Here is a 16,832-nt window from a genome sequence, read left to right as displayed (position 1 = left end):
ATCCGTGCTTGCCTGATTTGGTCTTGGTACTAAAGTGATGACTCTTGAGATCTGCCTCCCTTTTAGATCTCATACATCCCATTAAGAAAAAACAAACCTGCGCATACAGTAGTTAATTAAAATAAGTAATTAAGAAATATAGATTCAAATTAAAAATTAAAAATAAGGCCACGACTGTAAAAATTTACTGCAAAATAAAACTTAATCTGCACTTTTGAAAGCGTCTGCACACCTGCACACATTTCCTGGGGAACCCCATCCACGTTTTGCTACTGTGCAGGAAAAACAATATATACTCGAAGCGTCCAAAACAGTGTATGAAGGAGAGTAAGGAGAATCCTGAGAATATATCGGACACCGGCACCAGGTTTGCCCGCTCCACCGAGCATTTTGCCTGCGGCGCAGGTAAAGCACAGCATTACTACTTCAGTACAACATTACGGTTCACTGTAGGGGCATCGTTAAGGCAGGGGGGCACATTCTCAACACCTCGCCGCGCGAGGTGTAATTCTAAGCTCTGTGATATTTCAGAAATGAAAACAGGCCATTATAGCAGCAATTAACGTATCTTAGTAAAAACGACAGCCGAGGTTTTCACAGACACGCTAGCTATGAATAACGTTAGGATTTAGGACACAGTCAGATTTATATGGTCCTATATTGCTCAGCCTCTTATTTGTTACGGTTAAGAAAAGGACAGTTAAGACGCTTGACATTCAGTACTTAATTTCTCAGAGTCTACAGACGTTACAGATATCGCAGTGTTTTGGACAATGTCAATAACAGGCCAAACTTTCCTTTTTTAGATTAAATACATACATTAAAAAATATAATTTGTGTGTTTCAGCCCAAATAATCTGTGTATTAAACTGTTTGCTTTGCTGGATTGGCGCAAACTCCTGCAGACACTACACCCATGTACCACCCCAGGCCTATAACATACACCTGAAAATGTAGATGGCTTCTGGGTGTAGGCACAGGTGGTGTACTGGATGTAGGTGAAAGGTGGTGTACTAGATATATGTGCAGGACAGGATAGGGATACTGGGTGGAAGGTGTAGGTGCAGGGAGGGTGTACTCAGTGTAGATACAGGGCAGGTGTGCTGGGTGTAGGTGTAATGGGTGTAGGTACAGGGCAAGTGTGCTGGGTATAGGTGCTGGGTTTAAGTGCATGGTAGATGTACTGGGTGTAGGTGCTGGACGTAGGTGCTTCTTTTCCACCCTCTGACATGCAGGTGTGCTGGGTGTAGGTGTAATGGGTGTAGGTACAGGGCAAGTGTGCTGGGTATAGGTGCTGGGTTTAAGTGCATGGTAGATGTACTGAGTGTAGGTGCTGGACGTAGGTGCTTCTTTTCCACCCTCTGACATGCAGGTCTCCAGACGTATCTCAGCATGCTTGACTGACACTGCATCATGGATGACAGCCCACCACTTGAAGCTCAATCCCAGTAAAACCGAGCTTCTGTACATCCCAGGTACTCGCAACCCTTACAATGACCTCACTGTTTCGTTGGCGAACTCCCTGGTATCACCATTCGAAGCTGCCCGTAGCCTGGGCGTAACTTTGGACAACCAGTTGTCATTCTCAACTCATGTTTCTAATCTAACCCGGTCTTGCAGATTTCTCCTTTGTAACATACGAAGGATTCGACCCTTTCTCTCACAGGAAGCTACCCAGGTGCTTGTGCAATCGCTTGTGATCTCAAAACTAGACTACTGCAACTCGCTACTTGCTGGTCTTCCTCTAAGAGCCATCAAACCTCTACAACTTGTCCAGAATGCAGCAGCACGACTGGTCTTCACTCTTCCGAAGTTCACACGTTACTCCACTGCTGTGCTCCCTTCATTGGCTCCCTGTAGCTGCACGCATCAGATTTAAAACCTTGATGCCCGCCTACAAAGCCAAAAATTGACCAGCCCATTCATACATGAGGTCAATGGTCAAAGCCCAATCCATACCTCGAGCACTTCGAACCTCAAGTATGGCTCGGCTTGAAATGCCTTGTTTCAGGTCTCATGGACGACAAGCATCGAGACTATTTTCTGTCCTGGCTCCAAGATGGTGGAATGAACTCCCACTTGCTGTCCGGACAGCAGAGTCCCTTGTAGTCTTCAAACGCAGACTGAAGACCCATCTATTTGCAGAATATTTAAAGGACAACTGACACTGCTCCCATATTGACTGACTAAATTAATACTTATTGTAGGGTATTGTTTATGTTGTTTAACAAACTCTAGCACTTATTGTTTATAGCATTTATCATTGTTTAAGATAGACCTTATGTATTTTGTACTTCTAGGTATCAGCATTCATCCCTGTATTCTACAGTATTCTAGTTCATTGAAATGTTTGATTCTAACCTACTGTACTAGGATGTATTCTATGGGTAAATGACAAAGCACTTTTGTAAGTCGCTCTGGATAAGAGCATCTGCTAAATGCCATAAATCTAAATGTAAATGTACTGGTGTAGGTGCTGGATGTAGATGTACTGGGTGTAGGTGTACTGGGTGTAGGCGTACTGGGTGTACAGATGCTGGATGTAGGCGTGCTGGGTGTAGGCGTACTGGGTGTAGGTGTACTGGGTGTAGGTGTGCTGGGTGTAGGTGTGCTGGGTGTAGGTGTGCTGGGTGTAGGCGTGCTGGGTGTAGATGCTGGATGTAGGCGTACTGGGTGTAGGTGTGCTGGGTGTAGGTGTGCTGGATGTAGGTGTACTGGGTGTAGGTGTACTGGGTGTAGATGCTGGGTGTAGGTGTACTGGATGTAGGTGTACTGGGTGAAGGTGTACTGGGTGAAGGTGTACATGTACTGGGTGTAGGTGTGCTGGGTGTAGATACTGGATGTAGGCGTACTGGGTGTAGATGCTGGGTGTAGGTGTACTGGGTGTAGGTGTACTGGTGTAGATGCTGGATGTAGGCGTACTGGGTGTAGGTGTACTGGGTGTATTCTATGGGTAAATGACAAAGCACTTTTGTAAGTCGCTCTGGATAAGAGCATCTGCTAAATGCCATAAATCTAAATGTAAATGTACTGGGTGTAGGTGCTGGATGTAGATGTACTGGGTGTAGATGTACTGGGTGTAGGTGTACTGGGTGTAGGCGTACTGGGTGTAGGCGTACTGGGTGTGGATGCTAGATGTAGGTGTACTTGATGTAGGTGTACATGTACTGGGTGTAGGCGTGCTGGGTGTAGGCATGCTGGGTGTAGGCGTACTGGGTGTAGGTGTACTGGGTGTAGATGCTGGATGTAGGCGTACTGGGTGTAGATGTATTGCGTGTAGGTGTACTGGGTGTAGATGCTGGATGTAGGTGTACTGGGTGTAGGTGTGCTGGGTGTAGGCGTACTGGGTGTAGATGCTGGATGTAGGCGTACTGGGTGTAGGTGTACTGGGTGTAGGTGTACTGGGTGTAGGTGTACTGGGTGTAGATGCTGGATGTAGGCGTACTGGGTGTAGATGTATTGCGTGTAGGTGTACTGGGTGTAGATGCTGGATGTAGGTGTACTGGGTGTAGGTGTACTGGGGGTAGGAGTACTGGGTGTAGATGCTGGGTGTAGGCGTACTGGGTGTAGGCGTACTGGGTGTAGGCGTACTGGGTGTAGGCGTACTGGGTGTATTCTATGGGTAAATGACAAAGCACTTTTGTAAGTCGCTCTGGATAAGAGCATCTGCTAAATGCCATAAATCTAAATGTAAATGTACTGGGTGTAGGTGCTGGATGTAGATGTACTGGGTGTAGGCGTACTGGGTGTAGATGCTAGATGTAGGTGTACTAGATGTAGGTGTACGGGGTGAAGGTGTACATGTACTGGCTGTAGGTGCTGGGCGTAGGTGCTGGGCGTAGGTACTGGGCGTAGGTGTGCTGGGTGTAGGTGTGCTGGGTGTAGGTGTGCTGGGTGTAGGTGTGCTGGGTGTAGGTGTGCTGGGTGTAGGTGTAGATGCTGGATGTAGGCGTACTGGGTGTGCTGGGTGTAGGCGTGCTGGGATAGGTGCTGGGTGTAGGTGTACTGGGTATAGATGTACTGGGTATAGATGTACTGGGTGTAGGCGTACTGGGTGTAGATGCTAGATGTAGGTGTACTGGATGTAGGTGTACTGGATGTAGGTGTACATGTACTGGGTGTAGATGCTGGATGTAGGTGTGCTGGGTGTAGGTGTGATGGGTGTAGGTGTGCTGGGTGTAGATGCTAAATGTAGGCGTACTGGGTGTAGATGTACTGGGTATAGGTGTACTGGGTGTAGGCGTACTGGGTGTAGATGCTAGATGTAGGCGTACTGGGTGTAGATGTACTGGGTGTAGGCGTGCTGGGTGTAGGTGTAGATGTGCTGGGTGTAGGCGTGCTGGGTGTAGGCGTGCTGGGTGTAGGCGTGCTGGGTGCAGGCGTGCTGGGTGCAGGCGTGCTGGGTGCAGGGTGCAGGCGTGCTGGGTGTAGGTGTACTGGGTGTAGGTACAGGACAAGGTACTGCAGGTGCTGCTCTTGGCAGACAAACAGTCCAAAAAACTGTGCAACAGGTGAGCATGAGAGAGCATGTTCAGTGTCTGTAAGACTATATGCGGCAGTGAATAATAATATAATAATAATATACTGGATATTGGCTATCCAGTGGATGGATGTGCTATTTAATCACAGCAGTAGTTACATAATAACTGCAAAAAATGCAATAAAAGTATAACACCACACCAGCTGAAAGGTGACCAACTTCCCCACTTGATATGTATTTAGCAATAAAGTAAAAAATAAACACATCGCATGGGAGGAGTCCAAATATATATTCTGGACATTTTGTGTACTTAGCTCAGTGCAAGCACGCTCAGGGCACTGATTGCTATGGCCCGTGGCCACGAGCTTCCAAGCAGGACCCTAATCCTTGGCCCCTGATGTGTCTGACGTACTGCCTTTCTAAAAATAGCCTTCCAGTCCCCTACAGGTCTGCTTTCTCATTACTTTACAGGGGAAAATGATTGTATCCAAGACAACCATGGTTGTGTCTCTCTCTCTCTCTCTCTCTCTCTCTCTCGCTCTTTTTCTCTCTCTCTCTCTCCCCTTCTCGCCTGCTTTCACTGTTTCCTTTTTTTGTCTCAATACACCCCCCCCCCGTGCCGCTTCGCCATGGCAACAAGAAGAATTGCATCAAATAATTATAAGCCGGCGTGATTAATTAAGAGAGGCCATGGAGCAGATCTCAGACGCGCTTGTTCTCTCAATCATCTTCCTGTTTCTGGATGTTTGCCTTACTGAACTAGATTGGATAAGGAGGAAGATGAGGGTTTGGAGCGTGGAGCGCGAGGCTTCGCTTACAACTGGAACTGACTCGCCAAAAACAACCCAATGAGGACAACACGTTTCAGATTAATGCATGCCCCCAGAACAATGGACCAACACAACTGCACGACTAACCGCTCAGCAGACAGGTCCAAGGCTCCAAAGGGTCAAATGTTTCTGCTTAGTGTGAGAACTTCTGTTTTAAGAGCATTAATTAAGATCAAGTTTCTAAATGACTCCACGGTGACGCCAACATAAAATCAAATCCAATAAAGGGCAGAAATGAACGTAAAGTGAACTGGTCTCTCAATGAGCAGGAGACACGGGGATAGATACTGATCATTTTAGGTGAAGCCTAATCTTGACTCGTCCCACATCCTGTGGCTGGATTAATAATTTTCTCAGACTCGTGAATATTAATGAGGTGAAGGTGTTACTACAGCAAGACAATGCCTTGCAGATGTGTGGGCCATACAAGCAGAGATAATAAAAGTGTTAAATGCACGCACGCACACCTTCAATCTACACTGACACTTGTACATCACTTGGCCTCTGCTGATAGAACAAACAGGAAGTAATAGATGATTGTTGGAAATTAGAACATGAAAAATGTTTTTTCATTTATACTGACACCCCACAAATTCAGAAGCTGTGGCATGGATGTATCTGTCAAGTCAAACGACAATCTGAGTGGCTTACAACCTGCCTTCTGTTTATGCAGGCAAACATGGCAGAGATACGTGTTTAGCCGGGCAGACGGGCGGCAGACCTTGACATTTATAGTCTAAAACTGGAACCTTTTAAACAGTCTGCTGACTGCACTGCCGGTTTCCACGGAAACGACCCCAAGGCAGTACACCTGGGTGAAGTGAACAGGCTATAGTGGAAGGGAGGTCATATTTTTGCCTCTTTCTCTCTCACACACACAATCCTACAAACACTCACACAACACAGTCAATTAAAATCAAAGATATACCAGAATGGGACATATTAATTGTAAATCGACACCATGGCACAGGAGAGGTGGGAGAGAGAAAGCGAGAGCAGGAGATGGACGGACGGATGGATCCCTAGACCTTGAAGGGACACATCACTGATTAACGAATAAACATTAGGATGAAGATCTCTCCACTCAAACTCCTTCTATTTGCTGTGTCAAATGAACTCCTTTGGGAACTGAACTATGGCCCATCCAGGCAAAATGGACATCACTGGGCCCTAAAATAATTGCCAAAACCTTCTTGCCAGAGAAAAAAAAAACTGAACGAAGTTTTCCTATAGCTCTTAATTAATTTTTTTATTTATTTTTTTTTTTTTGGGGGGGGGGGGGGGGGGGTACAAAATGACGTTCTTATCACGACCCTTCATAAAAGCGATGGAAAAGGGAAATGCGTGCTGTTATGGGCTGCACTGATGTGCTGCAAAGTCACTGCATGGCTCGACCTCAAACGCAGATTAAGCACGCGTGCATCAGGCTAATTCGTCTTCTTTTCAGTTACTGTTAAACGTAATGTTGCGTCGCGTTTGGTGTTAATACCTTACACGCTGGGGTGTTGGCGAACGCAGCCTAATGCACGTTTAGGGTCGGTTACCGGCTACAGCAGCGCGTATGGCAGGGTTTCCAACATGCACGCGAGGAACGGGCTGACGGCTCGCGCATGTGTAAGGTTATTCCACTAGTCACTCTTTGTGCGGGCGGCAAATATACCAGATCTACTGTACCACTATACCAGCATGCTAGTGGCAAAAGGATACCAGTGCACGGAATTTTGCGCTCCCCCGTCCGCAATATCCCGCTCGTGTACCAAAAGTCGAACCTGTCCACGCGCTCACCTGGGTTTTCTCACAAAGACGGAGGTGCAAGGACGTCGGAGAAGCCTCGCGGGTTCTTCTTCGCCACCCGCGAGCGGGTCTGTAGCTCGTTTTGCACAATTTTTGGATGATAGGTCCACCTTTAAACTATGGTCCACGCGAGGCCCAGCGCTGCTGACGAGACGGCGTGCGCGCTCACCGACGCTCGCCGCACGACTGCGTGCGTCTTGATTCGGCACCGAAGAGGCGCGCGGTGAACGGTGCGCTTGAAGCTCGCGGGATGCAAGCGCGCCACCCAGTAATTCCCGCTAAATCGGTGGGACGGTCGGAATAGTGTCTCGATTGAATAATAGTCCCAGATTGTTTATGCAATATTTACGAACGTTTTGGAGGCGCGCGGTTTTATAGGTAACGATGTTCTTAATCAGCGTGCGTGCTCATGCTGTGAGATGCTGCGTAATTAATCGGTCAGCCTACTATTGTGACAAAAGAGAAACTGCACACCGGTATGCGGTTCTGCTGCAGTCACGGTTTCGCTGGACAAGCTTGCTTGGAATTCTGAATACGACAGTCAACAAATATCGCAAAACTGCAACTACACCGAAATGCATGCATTTTTGGAGCGAATAAAACTGCGTCAACACGGGTGTTAACATTAATAGTGTAAGTTTCAACAAAAGAAAAAAAATATCGTGTTTAGGTTAAAGACTTTAAGGGTTTGGGGTAAAACCTAGACCTTTGGCATAATCAAGAATCAAAGGCTGATGATTTGAAGAAAAACCACCTAGTGCTAAAACAGTGTAACTGCACTTTGAGCACTAAAAAAAGAATAAAGGCTGGTTTTGGAGTTTGTTCCTAGTAGAGGATAGGAGATAATATTTGTGTTTATTGCCCGTTTTGTTATCTTTATGGCAAGGTACTATCAGTCACTACGTTATTTGATTTTAAAAACATATTGGTAAAACCTTTCAGATTTATTACACTGAGAAAAGACCACCTGCAAAAGAACCTTTACAGAACTGAATCATACTACCATTCAACATCTAGTCATTATTTATTCATTTCAATTGTAACAAATTATTTACAATTGTTACTTCTCAGAAAACCTTTGGAGAGAGAGAGAGATAGATAACTAGATAGAGAGAGAGTGAGGGGGAGAGAGAGCGAGATCTACATGTTGTGGTGAGGGGGGCTTTAGGGAAGAAACATTGCTAGTACATGCTGTGTTGGTCACTCAATATATTCATTCATTGAGGATGGGTGGGTGATAAGGTGGAGAAGATGAATACTAGTGCAGCAGACATCCAGACGCAGGACGTGCAAGGAGGTGATTACCAGACCAAACGATCATCAGTGCTGGAAGAAACACACCTCAGGTCAAGCCTTAAATCTCACATACATCTCCCATCCACTTTCAAAACATCTCTCTCCTGTACTACACACTAAACAGAGATCGCCAGAGGGGGTGTCTGTGACAGGAACATTAGGAGACAGGAAAACGTGTTCTAGAATGTTCTGCTGCTACTCACCGTGGTTTTACGTCCTGCTCGTCGTCACCAAACAGCAGCTCAGCCATAGCTGCCTCACTATGTGCTCTCTTCCCATATCTGGGAGGGAGAGAGAGAGAGAGAGAGAGAGAGAGAGAGAGAGAGAGAGAGAGAGAGAGAGAGAGAGAGAGAGAGAGAGAGAGAGAGAGAGAGAGAGAGAGCGAGCAAGAGAATGGATGCAACAGGGTCATTAATCTTTCATTCCAACCTTATATTATTAAACTGTGTGCTTCACTGCAGAAGACTTGGTTATAAACCCCAAATGATGTCATGCCATCAGTGTTAATATAGGACCCTATAAAACTGCTAAATCGAAGTTTCCCAATGAATATTCATTATTCAAGTATGCAGGCTGAAATTTTAAATTAGATGGAGTTACATTAAAACTTAGTCTCACTGAGCTTCCAAAATAACAAGGGCACTATGCTATAATTAATCCTAGAACTTTTTTTGTCATTAAATAAGTCGGAGAATAAATGTCAGAGTTTTTTCTTCGTGGAAATGAAATAACAGGTTTGGCGCTGTAGCGCGTGTGCATTAACACTGACAAGATAAACCCACTAAACAAGCCCATCTTCATGCGCTGCAACGAATGAGGGCCCCCTTGAGGGAGAGTTTTCAGCGCGCTGAACAGAACCAAATGGAAACTAAGTGAAACCAGTAATTGTCCTCGTAATTGGAGCTAAAACTGCTCCAGTGATCACAATCTAGTAGCATTGTATATGAACAAATAATTATAGATAGATAGATAGATAGATACACATTCGCTGTGGCATTGTTTCCATAAGCTTCTGCAATGTCACAATTATATCTGTCCAGAGTTGCATTAATTTTTCTCCAAGATCTTGTACTGATGATGGGAGATTTGGGCCACTGCGCAAAGTCTTCTCCAGCACATCCCAAAGATTCTCAATGGGGTTCAGGTCTGGACTCTGTGGTGGCCAATCCATGTGTGAAAATGATGTCTCCTGCTGGTGAACCACTCTTTCACAATTTGAGTCTAATGAATCCTGGCATTGTCATCTTGGAATATGCCCATGCCATCAGGGAAGAAACAATCCATTGATGGAATAACCTGGTCGTTCAGTATATTCAGGTAGTCAGCTGACCTCATTCTTTGGGCACATAACGTTGCTGAACCTAGACCTGACTAACTGCAGCAACCCCAGATCATAGCACTGCCCCCACAGGCTTGTACGGTAGGCACTAGGCATGATGGGTGCATCACTACAGCCACCTCTCTTCTTACCCTGATGCGCCCATCACTCTGGAACAGGGTAAATCTGAACTCATCAGACCACATGACCTTCTTCCATTGCTCCAGAGTCCAATCTTTATGCTCCCTAGCAAATTGAAGCCGTTTTTGCCGGTTAGCCTCACTGACAAGTGGTTTTCTTAAGGCTACACAGCTGTTTAGTCCCAATCCCTTGAGTTCCCTTCGCATTGTGCATGTGGAAATGCTCTTACTTTCACTATTAAACATATCCCTGAGTTCTACTGTTGTTTTTCTATTATTTGATTTCATCACATGTTTAAGTGATCACCGATCACGATCATTCAAGATTTTTTTCCGACCACATTCCTTCCTCGAAGATGTTTCCCCACTGTCCTTCCACTTTTTAATAATGCGTTGGACGGTTCTTAACCCGATTTTAGTAGTTTCAGCAATCTCCTTAAATGTTTTCTCTGCTTGATGCATGCCAATAATTCGACCCCTCTGAAACAGATTAACATCTTTTCCATGACCACAGGATGTGTCTTTCAACATGGATGTTTAACAAATGAGAAGCTAACCACTGCATCAGTTAGGGTTATATAACTTGTTGCCAGTTGAAGCATAATCACCCATGCAGTAATTAGTAATTATCCAATGGGAGGCTCTTACCTATTTGATTAGTTAAATCCAGGTGATGACCTTTTTTTTGGCCAGGCAGTGTAGATAGATTGATCAACAAATAATTTTAAATAGATAGATAGATAGATAGATAGATAGATAGATAGATAGATAGATAGATAGATAGATAGATAGATAGATAGATAGATAGATAGATAGATAGATAGATAGATAGATAGATAGATAAGCAAATGATGTTAGTTAGATAGATCAACAATTTTAGATAGGCAGACAGACAGAGAGCTGCGTTTAAAGCTGCTTCACCTCTGCCTGGTGATAAGGTTGATGTAGTGCCGCAGGTCGGCCTGGTACTTGGCCATGTCCTCGGGCCCTACTTGTCCCTGCGGAAGTTCGGGTTTTGGCGGGTAAGCGTCCGCGAGGCTGCTCAAACAGGCAATGACGCAAAGCAAGAGAGCCGCGAGTGCCGTCCAGGACCTCAGCGTGCCTGCCATCTGAGAAGTCAACGAAAACATATTCTCGTATAGCAGCATTTTATAGCAGCAAAAATAATTAGCTCACTGCCTTAAAGAGTGCTGAACTACCTCTACAAAGCCTACGCAACGGGTAAGTGTGTCAGTAAAAAACAACCGTTACGGCTCCGAAAGACGCATCAGCATCACAGACCTTAATAACAAGCCCCGCGTTATTCAGCTTGACTAATACGTTTGTGACTATTAGACTTTTAAAAGCGTTGTAAAGTGATTTAAAGTGTAATAGTAAAAAAAAAAAAAAAGAGTTGTCAGTGTGACTTAGGGTTAAGGTTATCGCTACGCCACCTCACTCTGAGGTACCAGATCAAGTTTCTGAATGACTTTAGCCGTCTAACCGTGCTGCTTGCGAGGTTTGGAGGAATTAGCCATTGAAACAGTCCAAGAAACAAGCAGAGTAATTCGAAAATCTGTATTCACCACCCTAAGGAATAAAGTAAAACGTAAAAGTTGTTACTTGCTGTATATTATAGACGTCCAGGCGTTGAAGGACCGCGGAAGATGTGCTGTGAGAGTGATGGTCCCCAGTCCTGCTGCCCTGTAGCTTTTATATGGGGAGGAACGGAAACCATCAGCGAAACAAGTCAACACCCCTCCACTACCAGTTTGTTTGTTTTTCTGTCTTTTACAACCAGTTACTGTTGGATGTCATGACTCACTGTTAAAAGGAAGGTAAAAACAGGAGCGACCCCTGAGCTTAACCTGTTAGTCGAGTAGAAGACCCCTAGTCCAGAGATAAGACGCACGGACAGCGCCCTCCAAACGCGTCGACGCGCAAACAACTTTCAGCTGTGCTTTAAACAGTTTAACAAAAAATAGCTGACTGACCGAAAGACAGGGCAGGGCAGAACAAATAAAAACTTGATTCATATTGCTTCTGACGAGAGTTTCACCCCGCTATTTTAATAGTGTAAATGGTTTAACGTGTCCCTCATATTTAGACTTAGATATTTAGTATTTTGTGAGCTATTAAACGCCAATGAAGTGCGTTTATATTAGTACCAGATAGGCCCATTTTAAAACGCTATGACAGGTGAACTAGTTGTAAGCTATGCGCGTAAAAAATAAAACAAATACCTACAAATAGCCAAACGTGAGTGAAAGACAAAGAATCGCACCGTAACGCAGTGAGCCTACGGTGTTCATAACGCAGTCATGCACAACGCTGGTGCAACGGGCTGGTGCATCCTCCCAAGGCAGAAAACATTGTGCTTAACAAAACTGCCCCAGTGTGTGTTGAGTGTTGATGTGTTGTTTGCACTGTTTTGAAAACCTCACAACAAATGTGTGATTCTCAAATAAATGTGCTTCTCGTAATCACTGTGTCTCGAATTTTGTTTCATTCTCTGAGGCCAATTCAGTCGACACGCGTCTCTGTGTTCTGGGCCTGCGCGCATACGAACTTGACATTTGACTCGCACACAATTTACCCAAGTATGCCAAACATGGAGCTAAAAAAAATGTCAGAAGCACCGATGGATTCATGTGAATCATGCGCATGTCAATTAAAAGCTGTAACCTGCAGCATACTGTGTGCTATCTTCATCATTTGTGTAAGCCAGGTGCTTCTGAAGTTCTAGGAAGTGAAACAGAACTTCAGAAATACTTTGCTTGCATAGCTGAGGAAGCAACCATGTCTGAAATGTCCTCTTCTTCAGGAAACCTTGTGAACTACATTGACCACACTGAAAGTTCGGTGGGAAGCACACACAGGCGATAGCAGGAAATGGGAGAACTCAGTATGATAACAAGTTGAACACCAGAAAAATGTCAAATTAAATAATAGCGAATCCTGTGAGTCAACAATGTTTTAACCCATTAATAGATTAATGCATTTTATGGTTGGCTAAACATTCTGGTAGTGATAGGATAGTGGTATGGTAGAGGCATGGTAATGACATGGTTGTAACATGGTAGTGTTACTCAGCTGCCACGGCTACTCCCGCAAACCCCCTCATGTCCCTTCCTGTAGCCCACCACACCTCCACCGCAGCCAACTACTTCTCCAATGCCCTTAATGGACATTCTCTTGCGGGATGGGTCTCGGACACACGCGCACCTCAGGACAAAACTAGGACCTCTACAAAGTTGGACTAGACATGAATTGGTTATTTATTTAGCGGAGACATGGTAGTAACATGGTAATAACATGGTAGTGACATGGTAGTGTCACGTAATGACAGGGTGGTGACATGGTAGTGTCGTGGTAATGACATGATGGAGACGTGGTAGTGTCTTGGTAATGACATGGTAGTGGGGGTTGCACTGATATAGGTGTATCAGACCCAGCAGCATTGCTGAGCTTTTCATTTGCTAATGTCACTTTCTGAAACTGGTTGGCCAATCCTAAACATATCCAGCAAATAGCACTTGTGTGGTCAGAAACCGAACAAGGTATGGAGAACCTTGTAAGGTATGTAGCTAACAACTGCGCATGGCAGCAGAAGGACCAGAGTCTTCAAATGTACCTTTGCAGGATGTCTCTTATAAACAAAATGTTTCCAAAAATGTGGGTGGTGTGTGCCTGTCTCTGCAAAGTCAATTAAACTTAGTTTTTCCACCTCAATACATGAAGGCAGAAAAAGCTTGAAGCAGTATGGAACTTCAGCAGAAACCTCTATTTATGAGCCACAGAAAAAATATTACGTAGATGAGCCACAGAAGAGATATGTAGCTCAAGAATGACTTGTCATAGATGTAGGCTTCCAAATTGACATTTCTGTATGATATGTATGATAGAGTAATGTATGATATAATTATTTCAACCATCTTTGTGATGCTTTGAGAGATTTCATCTCAGTGAGATGCAACAGTAATCTTTCTCAACAACCTGCCTTATCAATCCTTACCCCAAACCAGTCACAATCGCCTTCATGTCCATCTCTTCCTGACTGTCCTTAGGGATGGCGCCAGTGCTGTTGACAGTGGCTACCTGGCTCCTCTATAACAGACAGGCTGACGTACCTGGCTCCTCTATAACAGACAGGCTGACGTACCTGGCTCCTCTATAACAGACAGGCTGATGTACCTGGTCTTCAAATGGTGCCCGAATACCCAGAGCATCCCCATGATTTTGACACTGAGTAACACTTTAAATGTGTCACGACTTGCTGCTATGCTGCATTCATTGGGATACTTGACACTCAACAGCTCATACTGCTCTCAGTACTCCTGTGATGCTCTATTTTGTCTGATGGTATCCACATGGTGTCAGAGTGAATGCAATATAATTAAACATGCATTCAATATAAAGCCATTTCTCCTTCAGTATGATTTAAAATGCATGTAGATTGCTGTGTAAATCAGCAACACAGTGCTTAGTCACATCACACTACATTCCGCTGTAGACCACAAAGTTAATTTCATATTTTGTGCTGTCATTAATACAATGATCTTGTATTATAGGCTTTATTAAACATTTAGCAAAAATACTTCAATTATTTAAATGTAGGTAAACCCAGTGTGAGCTGTGCAGATGACAGCTAAAGACTGTAACTTGACAAATTCTAATTTGATCATCTAAATGATCGGTCATGATAAAACAGCTTGTTTTCTTATTTTAGGTGCAGGGCACAGCCTTCGTAAGTGGCTGGGACTAGAGCATTTTCCCCCAAACCGTCATGGTTTCCTGTTGCACAACCCCATGGCCTAAACCACTGGCCCTCTCACTCGACTAGCCGTGCAATAAAAGTCAACGAGGAGAAAATAATGACTCTCCACTTCAGCCCACTGCTGTGGGTAAACACACAAAGAAGCCACTGGATGATAAGAGCCACACAAACGATTATGCTACGATAAACTCCACAAACAGTGGGCCTGGGATAATGTCCCTCCTAAAAGACGACCGCCGAGGCTTGGAGAGGGAGGCATAGCAGACGTCTGTTAATAGCTGTTTGGTAAGCAAACATAGTTAAGTCCCGAGACAAGACATAGACCACAGTTGGATGGGTTCCTCTTGAAATCACCTTGCTAAGACAGAGCTAAACTGAAAGTAGTTACTATAACTGCTTGTTATAGTAAAACAACAGGGTTTGTGTAATCAATATGGTTTCAGCTTTTGTAGCCGTAAAGGTGATAGGGAGTAAAGGCCTGACCCAGAGGAATCAGTTCCCTTTTGGAGGAATAGAAGTGGATCGATAAGGACATACATGTCTCATACATTTCTTGAAAACACATACTGATCTACAGCATTGCAGCATTTTGCAGTCTTCTGACTCCTTTGTGTACTAGCACATCCTCGTTGTGTCATTTGTGAGCTGTACCTGCTATGCTGGAGCGCACCACATTCCGTTACCCTATAGGAGTTGAGTTTGACATGCTTGATTTATGGTTTTCATTAGGGAGATGGTTGTGGTTGCATGGCAACTTGGGGATGAATAAAATGAAATCAAACATTAGGTTGCATGCTGTTCAATTGATCTATAATGAAAAACACGAGCAGAGCAAAGAGGTGAGTGATGAAAACTATGACACACATGTTTTCATTCCTAAACACAGCCAAGAAATTCAGGTAGATAGTCAGATAAAATAATGAGGCCAAACGCAACAAAAAGGACATCACAGAAGGTTCTAGAAGCATGTCATCAGCCACTTGTTTTAACATAAATCTGGCACTTCAAGTAGCAGAACTAATATTACCACCCTCTCCCACTTCCTCCCAGTGTTCTCGTATGAGCTCCAAACCCTGCTATCTTTATGGCTGCCTCGCTAATAGTCCCGTTATACACCCATCTAGGATCTTTTACGCATCACATTTAGGGCGAAGTGGCTAATGTGAGCTGAGTGCTCTGGAGACAACGGGGAATGTTTGCGTTCGTATATTTAGCTCTGTGCAAGTGGAAGACAAGAAAAACCAAACAGAATGATAAGAGGAGAGATTGATGAAAGGTAAAGTGTCGATAAGAGCACAGGGTCAAAGGAAGGTTGGTGGCAATAACAATGTCAGTTCAAAATAAGGCCTGTGATCACACAGCCATGAATAAGACATGAGGAGAGAGAGAATGTCTATTTCCTGAGCCGGCGACGGCAGTGTCGTGCTGTACATCTCTTTGACCATCCTCTATATCATACAGACTCGGTACATCATAAACAGGAAACACTGGTGATTTACTGGATTTAATTCCCATCAAACAAAAAAAAAATGATTAAAAGGTAAAACTGCTGCTAAAATGAGACAAAGTGGCATAGCATTTATAGGTTGGGCTGGCATGAACATCCTTTCAGCTTCCCTGATCTGTACTGGGGTAAATATAAACTAGTCCCCATACTCTATACAAGCTACAATCGACAAAGGGCAACCTAATTCTACCTTTTCCTAAATGATGGATTTCCCTTGAGGGACATTTGTAGCCCACGCAACCTTAACTCACCCTCCATTCCATCCTTTCCAAATTAGAGTGCATTGAAGTCATTAACTGGCTACCCGATCTGGCGTTGGCGTTTGATGGCAAGCAGAGTGCAAATCTGAGTACGAGGATCAGTTCTTAAAGGCACATTTTAACCAAAGGGTGGTAATGTAACTAGGAAGCTCAGTGAAGACCTAGAGTAGTGTAAGTTAGCCTAGTCGATTTAACTGTGACCTAGAGTAGTTTAAGTTAGCCTAGTGGATTCAACTGTGACCCAGAATAGTGTAGGTTAGCCTAGTGTATTTAATTGTGGCCTAGAGTAGTGTACGTTAGCCTAGTGTATTTAACTGTGGCCTAGAGTAGTGTAAGCTAGCCTAGCGTATTTAACTGTGGCCTAGAGAAGTGTAAGTTAGCCTGCAACTGCAACACCTTTAGCAAAAACTAGAAGAATATTCCTACAGTTGTGCCATTTTATATTAGTTAC

At 44.3% G+C, this 16,832-nt stretch overlaps 2 protein-coding genes across 4 annotated transcripts in view; both read right to left on the bottom strand.

Moving 5' to 3' along the window:
* mpp2b (membrane protein, palmitoylated 2b (MAGUK p55 subfamily member 2)) overlaps window positions 1–7,272 on the bottom strand; it is a 56,077-nt gene extending 48,805 nt beyond the window's left edge. Inside the window, exon 1 of the mRNA XM_035533425.1 lies at window positions 7,096–7,272. The gene's annotated coding sequence lies outside the window, so the exon portion shown is untranslated. The remainder of the gene's footprint in view (window positions 1–7,095) is intronic.
* Window positions 7,273–8,109: 837 nt separating this feature from the next.
* Window positions 8,110–11,813, bottom strand: pyyb (peptide YYb). 3 transcript variants are annotated; one of them, XM_027009249.2, is made up of 5 exons: window positions 11,706–11,813; window positions 11,461–11,547; window positions 10,780–10,967; window positions 8,604–8,681; window positions 8,110–8,430 (listed from the first exon to the last, which is right to left on the bottom strand). In XM_027009249.2, exons 3-5 carry the CDS (start codon window positions 10,965–10,967, stop codon window positions 8,406–8,408), a joined length of 291 nt encoding a protein of 96 aa, XP_026865050.1. In that variant the 5' UTR covers window positions 11,461–11,547; window positions 11,706–11,813; the 3' UTR covers window positions 8,110–8,405. The 3 variants fall into 3 exon arrangements, with proteins under 3 accessions (XP_026865050.1, XP_026865049.1, XP_026865048.1); XM_027009248.2 differs by having other exon boundaries at window positions 11,465–11,547; window positions 11,663–11,794; XM_027009247.2 differs by having other exon boundaries at window positions 11,663–11,793.
* Window positions 11,814–16,832: the final 5,019 nt, after the last annotated feature.

This window comes from Electrophorus electricus, chromosome 14 (assembly GCF_013358815.1).
Source record: "Electrophorus electricus isolate fEleEle1 chromosome 14, fEleEle1.pri, whole genome shotgun sequence".
Lineage (NCBI taxonomy): Eukaryota > Metazoa > Chordata > Actinopteri > Gymnotiformes > Gymnotidae > Electrophorus > Electrophorus electricus.
This window is presented reverse-complemented; position numbering and strand designations above follow the sequence as displayed.

Coding starts and splice junctions, on each gene's coding strand:
- pyyb (XM_027009249.2), bottom strand. CDS start 10,967: ATGGCAGGCACGCTGAGGTCCTGGACGGCACTCGCGGCTCTCTTGCTT. Junction 8,682..10,779: donor AACCTTATCACCAGGCAGAG/GTGAAGCAGCTT, acceptor TCTCCCTCCCAG/ATATGGGAAGAGAGCACATA. Junction 8,431..8,603: donor GAGCAGGACGTAAAACCACG/GTGAGTAGCAGC, acceptor TGTTTCTTCCAG/CACTGATGATCGTTTGGTCT.